The sequence below is a fragment of the Hypanus sabinus genome, unplaced genomic scaffold (assembly GCF_030144855.1).
Source record: "Hypanus sabinus isolate sHypSab1 unplaced genomic scaffold, sHypSab1.hap1 scaffold_943, whole genome shotgun sequence".
NCBI classification, from domain to species: domain Eukaryota; kingdom Metazoa; phylum Chordata; class Chondrichthyes; order Myliobatiformes; family Dasyatidae; genus Hypanus; species Hypanus sabinus.
The window spans coordinates 10660-27595 of record NW_026781797.1 but is presented as its reverse complement, the minus strand read 5'-3'; the positions used below and the strand labels follow the sequence as shown (position 1 = coordinate 27595).

The window sequence follows — 16936 nt, the reverse complement described above, 5'->3', positions numbered from 1 at the left end:
CTGGCAATCAGCCAACGCTTTATCCACATATGTATCCGCAGTGCCATGGGCTCTTATCTTGTTTAGCAGCCTCATATGCGGCACCTTGTCAAAGTCCTTCTGAAAATCCAAATACACAACATCTACTGCATCTCCCTTGTCTAGCCGACTTGTACTCTCCTCAAAAAATTGCACTAGGTTTGTCAGGCAGGATTTTCCTTCAAGGAAACCATGCCGAGTTCTGCCTATCTTGTCATATGCGTCCAGGTACTCCGTAACCTCATCCTTGACAATCGACTCCAACAACTTCCCAACCACAGATGTCTATCTAACAAGTCTATGATTTTCTTTTTGCTTCCTTGCCCCCTTCTTAAATAGCGGAGTCCTCCGGAACCAGGCCAGAGTCTAGTGACTTTTGAAAGATCATTGCTAATGCCTCCGCGATCTCCACAGCTACTTCCTTCAAAACACAAGGGTGCATTCCATCTGGTCCTGGAGATTTATCTACCCTGAGACTATTCAGCATCCTGAGTACTTTCTCTGTCGTAATTGCGACTGCGCACACTTCTCTTCCCTGACACCCTTGAGTGTCCGGTATACTGCTGATATCTTCCTCAGTGAGGACTGATGAAAATACTCATTCAGTTCCTCAGCCATCTCCTTATCTCCCAATACACTTTCTCCAGCATCATTTCCTATCTGTCCTGTATCTGCTCTCACCTGTATTTTTATATACTTGAACAAGTCCTGCTGTTCCTGCCTCAATCCTGTCAATATCCTGTGAGATTGAGTCTGTCCCTTTTACTTATCTAATTCTGAGACGGGCACAATGCGATCAGTCTCAGTCAGACCACCTCCGATTTCCCTCATTTTGATATGATGATTGGTTGTGGGAGCATCTCAATGGACGGTAAGTGAGTCTAGTCATCCTGTGTTGTTCCCGAGCCTGATGGTTGAGGGGTAGTAACTGTTCCTGAATCTGGTGGTGGGAGTCCCGAGGCTCTTGTACCTTCTACCTAATTGCAGCAGCGAGAAAAGAGCCTGGCCTGGGTGGTGAGCATCTCTGATGATTGACGCTGCTCTACTCCGACAGCTTTCATGTCGATGTGCTCAGTGGTTGGGAGGATCCACCCGGGATGTACCGGGCCGAATCCAAAACCTTGTGTCTGTTCATCAACAGAGTGATGAACGACTTTGATCATCGTGCCAAACCTTACCTGGGGAGAGGGAAATTGCTAATGCCTCCGCAAACTCCACAGCTACTTCTTTCAGAACACGAGGGTGCATTCCATCTGGTCCGGGAGATTTATCTACCCTTAGACTGAGGGAATTGGCAATCGAGATTTCGAGTTCAGACAGTCCAGCTGAAGGAACTCGACCTGAAAGTCGATTTTCCATTTCTCTCCACAGATGCTGCCAGACCCGCTCTGTCCCTCGAGTTTCTTACTCGAGATTCCAGCATCTGCAGTCTCCTGTGCCCCTCTTTTCAGAACTTGTCCCTTTCAGTCCGGCCTCAGACTGAACCAGGCTCTTCTCTCCGGATTTATTTCGGTTCTGCTTCTTCTTCAGCCCATCACGCCTACCGGGACACAGGCCGTCAACAGCAGCTCGTCAGAGACCCCTGTCCAGGGCGAAGGTTACCGGCCCTGTGGATTCTCCTTTCACCGCAGGACTTCAATCGTCTTCCAGGGGAAGGACCTTCCGATCCCAGGGATGAGGCCTTTGGAGGTTCATTTGACATTTCTGTGCACTGCCACTTTTCGGGACCAGGTTGCAAACCCCAGGCCCAGCGCCACGTCTTTCGGAGTCGGGCTCCGACAGTCCACGGCCAAATTTTCATTTATGTTCTGATCTGTTTAATGTGTTGCTGATCTCAACCTGCGATGGAAATTACCACTGTTACTTCCCACTGAACACATCCAGCAAAATCATGTTCATTCCCTGAGACTGCAGCGCGCGTAGTGGACAATCGCGGTACTGCAGGGGATCAGCAGCTCCCCGAAAGTGAAAGCATTCTGAATCAGGAAGTGCTGGAGTTAACATGGCTTCGAAAGGACCGGTCGAGAGTTGGACCGAGGAGGCAATTTGTCCCGTCTGCCTGGATTTCTTCACCGATCCGGTTATACTGGAGTGTGGACACAACTTCTGTCGCTCTTGTATCACACAGTGTTGGGAAAGGGAGGAGAGAAGCTCCTGCCCGGAATGTAGAGAGGTGATTGCCGACCGCACCCTCAGGGCCAGTCGGGCCTTAGCAAATCTGGCTGAAAAAGCTCGAAATCTAAACCTGAATCCAAAAGGGAAGGAAAGTAAACTTCACTGCGAGGAACATGAGGAAGAACTGAAGCTGTTTTGTGAAACGGACAAGACACTGATCTGTGTGGTCTGTGCAGTGGCGGAGGAACACAGAGAGCACCGCTTCAGGCCGATTAAAGAAGCTGTTAACATCTACAAGGTAAAACTAACCCGAATTTGATACTCACCCCATCGTCCACTATCCACGACACAAGCCTCCATAAACAACACATCATCCCCCCACCGTTCGCCATCTCCAATGGGATTCTGCCACGAAGCACATCTTTCGCTTCGTAAAAGGTGTATGTAAAAGCCCACTCCCACCCTCCACCACTGCAACTCTCCGCTCTCTACTTAACTCCATTTTATCCACTCGCTCCTCCCCACTGATCTCCCTCCCGACACCGATACCTGCAAACGGGACAAGTGCTACACCTGACTCCTACCGACCCCGCCCTCGTCACGATTCATGGCCCCACACAGCCCCAAATCACTCCGTTTCCTCCATGGTCGATTGTCCTCTCGTATTAGATTCTATTTTCTCCAGCTCTTTACCTCTTCCACCTGTCCGCTCTCAGCTTCTCACTTCATCACCCTCCCCCACGTTCCCCCTCACGTTGTCTCACCCGTCACCTGTTAGCTGGTTCTCATCCCCAAACTTATTATTCTGTCTTCTGTCCCATTCCTTCCCAGTCCTGATGAAGGGTCTCATCCCGAAACACCGACTGTTTATTTCCCCTGAATAGATGCTGCCTGACTCACTGAGTTCCTCCGGCATTTTGTGTGATAATCGGGTTTGATCACCTGTTTCTTTTGATGCATCTTTGTTTCTATTTCCTTCACTCTCGGACTTCCAGGATCAGCTAAAATCTTCCTTAGACTCTCTCACAAAAAAGAAATCAGACTTCCAGGAAAAGGAGCAGCAACAGAAAGAGAAGATTTCCGGAGTTCAGGTGAGGCTTCCTGAGCGGAATTTCTGATTTTACTGTCGAGTTTTGCTCCCTTTAATGCAGAATAGCCGAGTATCGCAGCTCCAGTGACCTGGGTTCGATCCTGACCTCTGCTGCTGTCTGTGTGGAGTTTGCATGTTCTCCCTGTGGCCATGGCAGTTTCAGACACATTCCAAGGACCTGCTGGATGAATGGTTAATTACAATTAATCCTATGAAGGATGTATGTGGAGGAGGGTGTATGTGAATCAGGTGGGAGTTAAAGGGGAGAATACGTTTCAGGAAAACGTGAGTGAATGGGTATGTTTCAGAGCTAGCATGGACACTAATGGACCAAATGGTCTCCTTAATGTCATCAGGAAATACAACACAGCAATACAGTAAATTCGTCTTCACCTTTCATTCAACAGGAACAGTCACACAGCCTTCAGTCCCACATCATATCCCAGTTTGCTGAACTGCGTCGGATTATCACTGAGAAAGAGCAGAGCTTACTCAGGGATCTCAGGGAAGAAGAGGAGAGGATTCTCAACCCAATGGAGAAAAATCTTCTAGCTCTTCAAGAGACTATAAGGATTATTCAGGAGGAAATCTCAAAGTTAAAGGAACAGATGGATCAAAAAGACGGTGTGATATTTCTCAAGGTGAGGGATTATTTTTCAATTTGTTCCTGTCAAAGGGCACTAAATGAACAGTGGTATATTTGAAATAACCACAGCAGAGCGGCCAATTCTAACAAATCAGTTGCCGCTGCTGGTGTCCTCACACAGAGTGTTAGTCTTGTATGACGAGCCTCCAATCACATGGATAATGACCTTCCAAAATGTCAAAGATATGTATTCGATCCTTTATCTGCAACATACAATCATGAAGCAATGAAACTTCAGCGTAATTAATCGCAAATTAATCAGCAACTAAGTGGTTAACAAACAATATGATATCCATCCGTCCTCAGCACAAAACTGCCCAGAACAAAGCACGAATACGTAACCTACTCCCTTCACTATTACCACACCCCACACTCGTGACTAGTTACCATAACAATCACGTGACACGGAATACAATGCAGACTGGGCTATCAAAGACAGAAAACAGATGTGTTGCTGCTAGACACAGCATTTACAAATGGCAGTAAACTGTTTTTCACCAGACGATTGATACAACTATTCAGGGTTGTTGTTGTCCTAAAATTGGTCTTAAAACAACTCCTGTACATCGTAGGACAGAATGTAATCATTTCTGAAATGATTTACTCTGATTATAACACAGGGCTGCTGATTGTGCCCTTAATTATCTCATTCAATATCCTCTAAAACTCCCATTAACACCCAGATCCAGTCACAGGCTGTGAGTGTGTCTGGTGCGGTGGGTGTGAGGGTCTCTCTGTCAATCAGTGAGAACAAAGAATGTGACCCACACATCAGACTTATCTTCTGTGTCTGGTTTCAGTCAGATTAGGGAAACTTTCACTGTTTCTTTAATTTTTCAGATAAATTTCACATTAGAAACGTAGAAATATAAACATTGAAAACAATACAGGCCCTTACTGTGCCGAAGATGTCCTCACTTTAGAAACTACCCTGGGTTACCCATAGCCCTCTATCTTTCTGAGCTCCATGTACCTCTCCAGGAGTCTCTTAAAATTCCCTATTGTATCCACATCCACTGCCGTTTCCGGCAGCCCATTCCACGCACTCAGCACTATCTGCGTAAAAATGTTACCCTGACATCTTCTCTGTACATTCTTCCAAGCACATTAAAACTGTGTCCTCTCGTGTTAGCCGCTTCAGCCCTGGGAAAAAAGCCTCTGACTCTGATCAATGCCTCTCACCATCTTAAGCATCACCTCTCATCCTCCATCGCTTCAAGGAGGAAAGGTCGAGTTCACTCGACTTACTCTCATAAGGAACTCTCCCCAATCCAGGAAACATTCTTGTAAATCTCCTCGGCACCCTTTCTATGGCTTCCACATCCTTCCTGTAGTGAGGTGACCAGAACTGAGCACAGTGCTCCAAGTGGGGTCTGACCAGGGTCCGATATAGCTGCAACATTACCTCTCGGCTCCATAACTCAGTACCATGATTGATGAAGGCCAATGCACCGTATGCCTTCTTAACCACAGAGTCAATTTGTGTAGCAGATTTGAGTGTCCTATGGACTTGGACCTCAAGATCCCTCTGATCCTCCATACTGCCAAGAGTCTTACTATTAATACCATAGTCTGCCATCATATTTGTCCTACCAAGTGAACCACCTCACACTTATCTGGGTTAAACTCCATCTGCTACTTCTCAGCCCAGTTTTGCATCCTATCAATGTCCTGCTGTAAACTCTGACAGCCCTCCACACTATCCACAACATCCCCAGCATTTGTGTCATCGGCAAATTTACTAACGCATCCCTCCATTTCCTCATCCAGGTCATTTATAAAAATCACAAAGAGAAGGGGTCCCAGAACAGGGCCCTGAGGCAGACCACTGGTCACCAACCTCCATGCAGAACATGACTCGTCTACAACCACACTTTGTCTTCTGTGGGCAAGCCAGTTAGAACCATAGAACACTACAGCACAGAACAGGCCCTTCAACCCTCCATGTTGTGCCGACCTATATAATCCTTTAAAAAAAAAGTTCTAATCCCACACTACCCCATAACCCTCCATTTTTCTTTCATCCATATGCCTGTCCAAGGGGCTCTTAAATACCCCTAACGTTGTAGCCTCCACCACAATCCCTGGAAAGTCATTCCAAGCACTCACAACCCGCTGTGTAAAAAAAACTTACCCCTGATGTCTCCCCTAAACATTCCGCCCTTAATTTTGTACCTATGCCCTCTGGTGTTTGCTGTTGGTGCCCTGGGAAACAGGTACTGACCATCCACCGTATCTATGCCTCTCATAAACTTGTAGACGTCTATCAAGTCCGCTCTCATTCTTCTATGCTCCAAAGAGAAAAGTCCCAGCTCTGCTAACCTTGCTTCATATGACTTGTTCTCCAAACCAGGCAACATCCTGGTAAATCTCCTCTGCACCCTCTCCATAGCTTCCACATCCTTGCTATAATGAGGTGACCAGAATTAAACACAATACTCTAAGTGCGGTCTCACCAGAAATTTGTAGAGTTGCAACATGACCTCTCTACTCTTGAACTCAATCGCCCTCTTAATGAAGCCTAGCAAACCATAGGCCTCCTTAACTACCCTATCAACCTGTGCAGCGATCTTGAGGGATGTATGAATTTGAACCCCAAGGTCCCTTTATTCATCCACACTCTTAAGTAACTGACCATTAATCCTGTACTCAAGTCTTCTGGTTTGTCCTTCCAAAATGCATCACCTCACACTTGTCCAGATTGAACTTCATCAGCCATTTTTCTGCCTAGCTCTGCAGCCTGTCTATATCCTCTTGTAACCTTCGACCACCTACAGCTCCATCCACAACTCCTCCAATCTTTGTGTCATCCGTAAACTCATTCACCCATCCTTCCGCCTGTACATCCAAGGCATTTATAAAAATCACAAATAGCAGGGGTCCCAGGACAGATCCCTGTGACAAGTGTGGTTGAACAAATCAATGTCCCCTTGGATCCCTTGCTGAAATCCATATACACTATATCTACTGCTCTACCTTCGTCAATGTGTTTTCTCAAGTCCTCAAAAATTCAATCACGGTCGTAAGACACGACCTGCCTTTGACAAAGCCATGATGACTATTTCTAATCATGTTATGCCTCTCCAAATGTTCATAAATCCTGCCTCTCAGGATCTACTCCATCAACTCACCAACAGCTGAAGTAACACTAACTGGTCTATAATATCCTGGGCTATCTCGACTCCCTTTCTTCAATAAGGGAATGACATCCGCATCCTTACAATCCTCTGGAACGTCTCCCCATTGATGATGCAAAGATCATCGCCAGAGGCTCAGCAATCTCCTGCCTCACCTCCCACAATTTCCTGTGGTACATCTCGTCAGGTCTCCATCAGAAACAGGCTATTCGGTCCATCATTTTCAATCAATTTCCCTGCTTCAGAATTCTCCTCCCACTTACTGACCACACCCAGCCACAGAGCCCCGAACTTGATGGTCCCTCACGTGCTTATCTAGTTTTCCCATTACATTCAATCTCTGCTGTTCCACTTCAACCACTCCTGTGGCAGCGAGTTCCACTTCACTAAATTTCTTATGGGATTTATTAAAATCCATCTGGAATTTCATCTCCCACAATTCTTCCCGTAAAGAGAGGTACATCCCCCGCCCTCCCGCTCACAAATAAATCCATCACTGATCATAAATTCCTACATCTTATCACTCTTGACGTCTTATCCAGATGATAATGCACAGCCTGTCCTGTCTTCCCTGGAAGTTTCATCCTCTCAGTAATGGACTGACATTCAGAAACTTTCCCTGTAATTTACCCCGTGGTTCCGTATTGTCCGTGAGTGCGAGTGATTGCGGGAGTGGGAATTTTCATCACCTGGTAATGATTTGGATGAAATTCAGGATGTGGACAGTAAGTCCAAGTCTAATCAGATTTGTGTTTGATTTATTTCAGGAGGAAGCTCATCGGAACAGGAGGTAGGACATACTCTTTATTGAAAACCTGCATAGTTCAAAGTTTCAGTTTATAACCAGCAGTTTAATATTTACAGGATTAATGATGACGTCCAGGAATTGTCAGTGACAGATGAGGCCCAACCGTTTGAAAAATTCGATCACCCCTATTTGTTGAACACAGTGCTGAGGGAAACAGTTGATGCCATTAATCAAGGTAAAACTTACAAAGGCTCATTTCTCTTTGTTCAATTATGTTCCAACTTGAAGCAACGATTGGCTGTGATAATGGACTGAAGGGGAACTGAATATTCCACATGAACCCCACCGACTGGGAGGCATCACTGTCACATGGTCAGCTGGAGATGTCAGACCCCTGAACACACCAGCACAGGGTCACAATACAACCAATACTCGGGACTGGCAGATGAACCACTGTGTCCTGATCCCAGGCACACTGTACTAACACACGAAGACATGAATTTGAATCCTACCACAGGAGCTGGGAATTTAATACTGACGATGATATTGTAGGGAATAAAAGCGGTTATCAGTGTGGTGACCGGGCTTGTCAGGGAAATACACAAGTCCTTTATGTGCGCTGTGAGTGCAGACTCTGACTGACACAGGTCTTCACCCCACCCCGACCTGAACCCATAACTCTCACTGATGTTAGATGGAGAAGTGGGGAGCTGTAGTGACGGGGACTTAATCGTCAGGGGAGCAGATACTGGAGAATCTGTGGATGTGAACGGGACACCCGAATGGTATGTTACCTCCCAGGTGCCAGGGTCAGGGACGTCTCGTATCGTGTCCGCAGCATTTCAGAGAGGAAGAGAAAAATTACACAGGACGTAAAAGCAAACTGGTCCTGAAGATAGAATTTAGAGAGCTCAGTATAAAACCGAGAAGCAGTACCTCCAGGGTTGTAATTTCTGGAATGTTGTCTGTGCCACATGCCGGTGAGGGTAGGAACAGGATGTTTTGGCAGATAAATGTGTGGCTGAGAAGCTGGTGCAGGGGCCAGGGCTTCAGCTTCTTGGATCATTGGGATCTCTTCTGGGGGAAGTATGACCTGTTCAAAAGTGACGGGTTGCACCTGAAACCGAGGGGGAACAATATTCTCTCAGAGAGGTTCGATAGAGCTGTTAGGGAGGGTTTCAACTAATTTGGCGGAGGGGTGGGAACGAGAGTGAAGTGACTCTGGATAGGACTGATGGTAAAAATACAAAGGTAGCGTGCAGTTAGACTGTCAGATAGGGCGGACAGATGCCAGTACAGAATTGCAGCCAGCAGGGTGAGTATCAGTGCATTAGGGACACAGAATCAAAAAGGGTAGCAAATACAGAACTCAAAGTGTTAGATCTCAATGCATGGAGTATAAAAAATAAGGTTACAGATTGTCGGGTGTGATGTTGTAGCCATCGCTGAATCGTGACTGAAGGATGGTTGCAGTTGGGAGCTGAATGACCAAGGTTACACAATGTATCGGTGGTATAGGAAAGTAGGCAGAGGGGTGACATGGCTCTGCTGGTAAATCAGTAGAAAGTTGTGACATAAGATACGAACATGTTGAATTCTTGTGGGTTGAGTTATGAAAACTACAAACGTAAAAGGACCCTGATGACAGTTATATACAGTCACCCCAACAGTAGCTGGGATGTGGAGCACAGATTACAACTGGAAATAGAAAAGGCATGTCAAAAGGACAAATGTTATGTTAGTCATGGGAGATTTGAACATGCAGGTGAATTGGGAAAATCAGGTTGGTAATGGATCTCAAGAGAGTGAATTTGTTCAATGCCTAAGAGATGGCTTTTTAGAGCAGTTTGTCCCTGAGCCGGCTGGGAAATCAGCTCTACTGGATTGGGTGTTATGTATTGCACCGGAGGTGATTAGGAAACTCGGCACGAGTTAATCAGTCTGATGGCCTGGTTGAAGAAGCTGTCCCGGAGCCTGTTGCTCCTGGCTTTTATGCTGCGGTACCGTATCCCGGATGGTAGCAACTGGTACAGTTTGTGGTTGGGGTGACTCTGGTCTCCAAAAATCCTTCAGGCCCTTTTTACACACCTGTCTTTGTAAAACAAGCGAGCAAACAATATCAAATTGTTTCGTATTGTAAAAAATAGAGATGAGAGTGGATACAGGCTCGCTAGAAAATGAGGCTGGATATATACTAACGGGGACAAAGAGATGACAGGTGAACTAAATGAGTACTTTGCATCATCTTCACTGTGGAAGACACTAGCACTGTGCCAGTTGTTGAAGGGTTTGAGGGGAGAGAAGCGAGTGCAGTTACTGTTACAAGGGAGAAGGAGCTTCATAGCTCACCTGGACCAAGTGAACTGCACCCTAGTGTTCTGAAAGAGGTTGCAGTAGACATTGTGGAGGCATTTCAAATGATCTTTCAAAAATCATTGGCGCCAAAGGACTGGACAATTGAAAATGTCACTCTACTCTTTTAGTAAGGAGGAAGGCAGCAGAATGGATATTATAGACCAGTTGGCCTCACCTCTGTGGTTGGGAAGAGGTTAGTGTCAATTGTTAAGTCTGAGGTTATGGAATACTTGGTGACACTGGATGATAGGACAAGTCAGCCAGGATTTCTTAAGGGAATATCTTGCCTGATAAACCTGTTGGAATTCTTTGAGGAGATAACAAGTAGGATAGATAAAGGGGATGCAGTGGATGTTGTATATTTGGAATCGCAGAAGGCCGCTGACAAGGTGCCACACATGAAGCTGCTTACCAAGTTAAGAGCTCATGGTATTACAGAATGTTATTGGCTTAGTTAGAGCATTGGCTGACTGGTAGGAAAGAGCAAATGAGAGTAAAGGGATGCTTTTCAGGTTGGCTGCCAGTGACTGATGGTATTCTACAGGGGTCATCATTTTATGATGTATATTCGTATACCACCCTCTCTCTCTCTCTGGGAATGTTATCCTATAGATCCCTCATAAAAACGTTCTGTCCCACTTTCAATCTGAGCTCTCTGGTTCTGTCCTCCCATTTCTCGGAAAAAGACTCACTTTATGAATGTGTTCAGGGGTCATCGCTCAACATCCTACACTCCAGCTAAATAGCCCAAGCTTATCCACTCTCTGCTTTTAACCCAAGCCCCCAGTCCTGGTAACATCCTCCTGAAGCCTCCTGTCCAGTGTAATGACATCCCCCGATAGTCGGGAACCGGAAATGCAGACAATACTCCAAGTGTGGTCTATCATCGACATCAAAGACCTTACTTCAGTTCATGTGGACAGTGTGGAATAGGGTGACGAATACAGGACTGAAGGTGTTGTGTTTGAATGCACCAGTATACGGAATAAGGTAGATGATGTTGTAGCACAGGTAGAGATTGGCAGGGACAACGTTGTTGGCATCACTGAGTTGTGCTGGAAAGGAGATCCTGGCTTGAAGCTCAACACTCAAGGATACACCTTGTATTCAAAGGACAGGCAGGTAGGCAGAGAGGCCGGGGAGGCTCTGTTGGTAAAGAATGAAATGAGATCTTTAGAGAGAGGTGAGATAGTATTGGAAGATGTCGAATCATTATGGGTAAAGTTCAAAAACTGCAAGGGTAAAAAGACCCTGATGAGAGTGATGTACAGGCCTCCAAACAGTAGCCATGAATAGAAATGGGATACAAATTACAGCAGGAGATAGAGAAAAGGACAAGGAGTTAAATTGGGAAATTCATGAAGATGCTGCATTCGAAGAGAAAGAATTTGTACAATGCCTCCATGATGGCTTTTTAGAACTGCTTGTGGTTGAGCCCAATGGGAGAAAGGCAATTCCAGAGTGGGATTTGTATAATGAACCAGATATGATTTGGGAGATTATGGTAAAAGAACATTTAGGAACCAGTGATGATAAAATGATAGAATTCACCCCAGAGTTTGAGAGGGAGATAACGTCAGATGTATCAGTATCAGAGTGGAGTAAAGTTAGTTACGGAGGCATGAGGGAGGAGCTGACCAAAGTAGATTGGAAGGGGACACGAGCAGGGATGATTGCAGAACAACAAAGACTGGAGCTCCAGGGGCAATTTGGATAAATAAAACCCAAAGATGAAGAAGTATTATACAGGGAGGATGAGGTAACCGTGTTTGACAAGGAAAGTCAAAGATAGCATAAAAGCAGAAGAGCAAAAATCAGCCGGATGTTGGAGTATCAAGAAGATTCTGTTCATCAACAGAAAGGAATTACAAAGCCAGAAGGAGTGAAATTGAGATATGAGGGAAAGCTGGCCAACAATACTCAAGAGGACACAAAATGTAAAGAGTAAAAGAGAGGTGAGAGTGGATATTGGACCCCTAGAAAATGACACTAGAGAGGAGAAATGTGAGATAGACATGGCAGAGGTACTTATTTAGTATTATGTGTCACTGTGGAAGATACCAACTGTATGTCAGAAATGTGAGAGTGTCAGGGGACAGAAATGAGTATTGTTGCTGTTACTGAGGAGAAAGTATGTGGGATGATTGAAGGTCTGAAGGTCCTGGACCAGATGGACTACACCCCAGTGTTTGGAAAGAGTTAGCTGAAGGGAATATAGGGACATTAGTGATGATCTTTCAAGAATCACTAGATATTTGGTCATTCAAGATGACTGGAAATTGCAACGGTCACTTCACTCTTTAAGAAGGGAGAGCAGTTGGGGAAATAAAATTATAGGTGGGTTGTCTGGATGTGGTGTGCTTGGGAAGATGTTGGAGTCCAGTGTAAAGGACGAGCTTTCGGGTACATGGAGGCACATGATAAAATAGAGCAAAGACAGCATGCCTTCCCTGAGGGGGAAATCTTGCCTGACAAATCCGTTGGAATTCTTCGAGGAACACAAAGCCAAGAGAGACAAAGAATGATTTGGATGACAGAATTGTTGCCTTTGTGGCAAAGCTTGCAGATGATATGAAGATAGGTGAAGGGGCAAGTAGTGCTGCAGAAGCTCGGAATCTGGGGAAGGACAGAGACAGATCAGGAAAAGGGCAAATACGTGATAGATGGATTATCGAGTAGGGAAGTCGTGCATGCACTTTGGTAGAAAGAATAAATGCATAGACAATTCTGTAAACAGGAGAACATTCAAAAATCTGAAGTGCAAAGGGACTTGGGTGTCCTTGTGCAGGATTCCCGTAAGGTTAACTTGCAATTTGTGTCAGTGGTAAGATCGGCAAACTCAATGTTTGCTTTCATTTCGAGGAGATTAGAATACAAGTGGAAGGATGTAATTCTGAGGTTTTATAAGGCATAGGTCGGACCACACTTGCAGTATTGTGAGCAGTTTCTGGTTGCGTATATCGGAAAAGATGTGCTGGCATCGGAGAGGGTCCAGGAGGTTCACAAGAATGATTCCTGAAATGAAAAAGTTAACATATGATGATGTTTCTGACGGTAATATGATGGTTCTGGGCCTGTACTCACGGGAGTTTAGAAGATTGGTTGATTTATTAACCCCCTCAACCCACTCTCCCGCCTCCTCCCGATAAATTTTGAGACTCTGACTGATCAGGAAGTTTACTTACCTACTTCTGCTTTAAAAATCAAACAGGAGAAAATCTGCAGAAGCTGGTAATCCAAACTACACAGGTCCTGATGAAGGGTCTCGCCAGATCTCTCTGACACCTGTCTGGAGAGAGTTGATGTTGGGAGGATGTGGGTGGGTCGAGAACGGTAAGCACAGCCTCCGACTATAGGGATGTCCATTTAGGACAGAGATGAGGAGGAATTCCTTTATCCACAGGATAGTGAATCTGCCACAGGCAGCTGTGGAGGCCAAATAACTGAGTATATTTAAAGCAGAGTAACACACACAAATTGTTGGGGGGAACAGCAGGCCGGGAATTTTCTATAGAAAAGAGTAAACAGTCCATGGTTCAGACTGAAACACTTCATCAGGACCAGTGTTGCTTAAGGGTTCCTGCAAATTCATCCCCTGTCCTAATGAGGGTCTGAGGGGGATGGGGTTGTGGGAAAGGGGACAAAGTCATCCTCATCTGCCATCTTTGCCCCCTCCAGCTTCTCATTCCGTGTACACACACAGTTCACCCACGGGGTTTCCACCCCTCTCCCTCCTGGTTCAATCTGCCATTCATCTCTCCCCTACTGGTTCCCATCATCACCTCCTTTACTGCCTCAAACCATCACACTCCCCCACTTCACACTCACAAATGAATGTGAACATTGAATGACGGGCCTGTTCCTGTGCTGTACTGCTCTATGTTCTCTGTTCCCAGTTTAGAAGAATGAGAGGAGATCTGAGGGAAACATGAAATTCTTTCAGGGGTCAACAGGTTGGAGACGGGGAGGATGTTTCCCCTATCTGAGGAGTTCAGGGTCAGGGGCAATTCTCAGTACCAGTGAGGGGTGAGGGGGTTTGGGGTTCTTAGCCATTCAGTTCGCTGAGCCATCGCCGTACAGCATAGAAATGTGCCCTTCGACCCATCACCTCTGTGCTGACCTATTTACCCATCCACATTCATCCCATTGGCCGGCATTAGGTCAGTCTCCCTCTGTGTCTTGCCTGTTGAAGTGTCTGTCCGAGTGTCTCTGAAACACAGAGGACGGGAGGCCTGTGGCCTGCAGAGGTCGGTATTGGGGACACGGTTGTTTGTCATTCATATTAGTGATATGGATGACATAGTTAGTAGGTTTGTGAGAGACACTAAAATTCATGGTATAGTTGACAGGGAAGAGGATTATCGCTGTTTACACGTGGCCGTTGATCAACTGCAGAGATGGGTACAGGGAGAATGTTTTAAAATACATCTTGCCAGGGACGTGGAATAAGAAAGGTTGGAAGGAAAAATGGGCTTTTGTCGAGTCAAAGGTTCGTGTCGGCAATCCGACCGCGCCTGAGGCCCAGCGGCCTTTCCCCGATCTCCGGGGCCGCGCTGCCCGAGTCTCCCCCCACCCCATCCCCGGGGCCGCGCTGTCCGAGTCTCCCCCCCCCCCGATCCCCGGGGCCGCGCTGTCCGAGTCTCCCCCGATCCCCGGGGCCGCGCTGTCCGAGTCTCCCCCCGATCCCCGGGACCGCGCTGCCCGAGTCTCCCCCCGATCCCCGGGGACGCGCTGTCAGAGTCTCCCCCCGATCCCCGGCGCCGCGCCGTCCGAGTCTCCCCCCCCCCGATCCCCGGGGCCGCGCTGTCCGAGTCTCCCCCCCCATCCCCGGGACCCTGCAGCCCGAGTCTCCCTCCGATCCCCGGGGCCCCGCTGCCCGAGTCTGCCCCCGATCCCCGGGACCCCGCTGTCCGAGTCTCCCCCCAATCCCCGGGCCCGCGCTGTCCGAGTCGCCCCCGATCCCCGGGGCCGCGCTGTCCGAGTCTCTCCCCGATCCCCGGGGCCGCGCTGTCCGATCCCCGGGGCCGCGCTGTCCGAGTCTCCCCCCGATCCCCGGGACCGCGCTGCCCGTGTCTCCCCCCGATCCCCGGGGAAGCGCTGTCCGAGTCGCCCCCGATCCCCGGGGCCGCGCTGTCCGAGTCTCCCCCCGATCCCCGGGGCCGCGCTGTCCGATTCTCCCCCCGATCCCCGGGGCCGCGCTGTCCGAGTCTCTCACCGATCCCCGGGGCCGCGCTGTCCGAGTCTCCCCCCGATCCCCGGGACAGCGTTGCCCGTGTCTCCCCCCCGATCCCCGGGGACGCGCTGTCCGAGTCTCCCCCCGATCCCCGGGGCCGCGCTGTCCGAGTCTCTCCCCGATCCCCGGGGCCGCGCTGTCCGAGTCTCCCCCCGATCCCCGGGACCGCGCTGCCCGTGTCTCCCCCCGATCCCCGGGGAAGCGCTGTCCGAGTCGCCCCCGATCCCCGGGGCCGCGCTGTCCGAGTCTCCCCCCGATCCCCGGGGCCGCGCTGTCCGATTCTCCCCCCGATCCCCGGGGCCGCGCTGTCCGAGTCTCTCCCCGATCCCCGGGACCGCGCTGTCCGAGTCTCCCCCACCGATCCCCGGGGCCGCGCTGTCCGAGTCTCCCCCCGATCCCCGGGGCCGCGCTTTCCGAGTCTCCCCCCGATACCCGGGGCCGCGCTGTCCGAGTCTCCCCCCGATCCCCGGGGCCGCGCCGTTCGAGTCTCCCCCGATCCCCGGGGACTCTCTAATTCTCTGATTCTCCCCCCAGTCTCTGTCACCCTGGATGTGGAAACAGCGAATCCGGATCTCGAGGTGTCCGAGGATCGGAAGAGTGTGAGATGGACCGGGATCTGGATGTATCTCCCTGACTCTGGGAAGAGATTCACAGACTGGGAATGTGTGCTGGGATCGGAGGGATTCACATCGGGGAGACATTACTGGGAGGTGGAGGTGACGGGGAATCGGTTCTGGTGGCTGGGAGTCGCCGCAGAGTCTGTGGAGAGGAAGGGACGGTTAAGACTGAGACCGGAGACCGGATTCTGGGTCATCAGGCGGTATGGTGACGTGTTATATCGGGATTGTGACGTGTTCGGTCTCCCCTCCCCCGAGTCCCGTCTCGCTGCTTGTCCCATCCCCGGGAGGGTGGGAGTTTATCTCAGTTACGAGTCCGGGACAGTTTCATTTTACAACGTGGAGGCCAAGTCCCATCTCCACACCTTCACTGGGAATAAATTCACGGGGAAACTTTATCCTTTCTTCGCGACCGGGGATGAGAACCAGTGGCTGAGAATCTGCTCCGGTTCTGCTCCGGTTCCGCTCCGGGTCTGTAAACGGGTCGGGTCCCGGAACCGGCGTCAGGAGTAAAGTCCCTGTAAATATAAATGTGCGGAGAGTGCAGCTAAATACGTGGCTAAGGGCATGGTGCAGGAGGGAGGGCTTCATGTTTCTGGTCAATTGGGCTTTTTTCCCGGGAAGGTGGGGCCTGTTCCGACAGGACGGTTTGCCCCTAAACTGGGCGGGGGGTGGGGGGGAATAACATTCTTGCGGGTAGATTTGCCAGTGCTGCTCCGGGGAATTTAATCTAGATTTGCAGAGGGAGGGGAACCAGAGTGTTAGAGCAGATAGTGAGGTGCAGAAGGATAAGGAACATGAGAGGACTGCATGTATAAACGGAAATGAAAAATAAAGCGGATGATATACATATTCTCAGGTACATCTATTTCAATGCACGGAGTATTGTCGGTAAAACAGATGAGTTTAGGGCTTGGGTTGAAACGTGGAATAACGACATTACTGCTATTAGTGAGGGGCAGAACTGGCAGCTTAAT

The 16936-nt window shown here is 48.6% G+C and overlaps 1 protein-coding gene across 1 annotated transcript; it reads left to right on the top strand.

Annotated features, from left to right (window-relative positions):
* The first annotated feature begins 3739 nt into the window (after positions 1-3739).
* LOC132390527 (E3 ubiquitin-protein ligase TRIM39-like) lies at positions 3740-16562 on the top strand. Its single transcript, XM_059963145.1, has 4 exons — positions 3740-3864; positions 7774-7796; positions 7871-7989; positions 15877-16562. The coding sequence occupies exons 1-4, from the start codon at positions 3757-3759 to the stop codon at positions 16470-16472; spliced, it is 846 nt and encodes a 281-aa protein (XP_059819128.1). The 5' UTR covers positions 3740-3756; the 3' UTR covers positions 16473-16562.
* Positions 16563-16936: the final 374 nt, after the last annotated feature.

Bases quoted from the DNA above. Each gene is read 5' to 3' on its own strand.
- LOC132390527 (XM_059963145.1), top strand. From the start codon at position 3,757: ATGGAGAAAAATCTTCTAGCTCTTCAAGAGACTATAAGGATTATTCAG. The intron at 3,865-7,773 runs GTGAGGGATTAT...GATTTATTTCAG, and splicing joins ACGGTGTGATATTTCTCAAG to GAGGAAGCTCATCGGAACAG. The intron at 7,990-15,876 runs GTAAAACTTACA...TTCTCCCCCCAG, and splicing joins AGTTGATGCCATTAATCAAG to TCTCTGTCACCCTGGATGTG.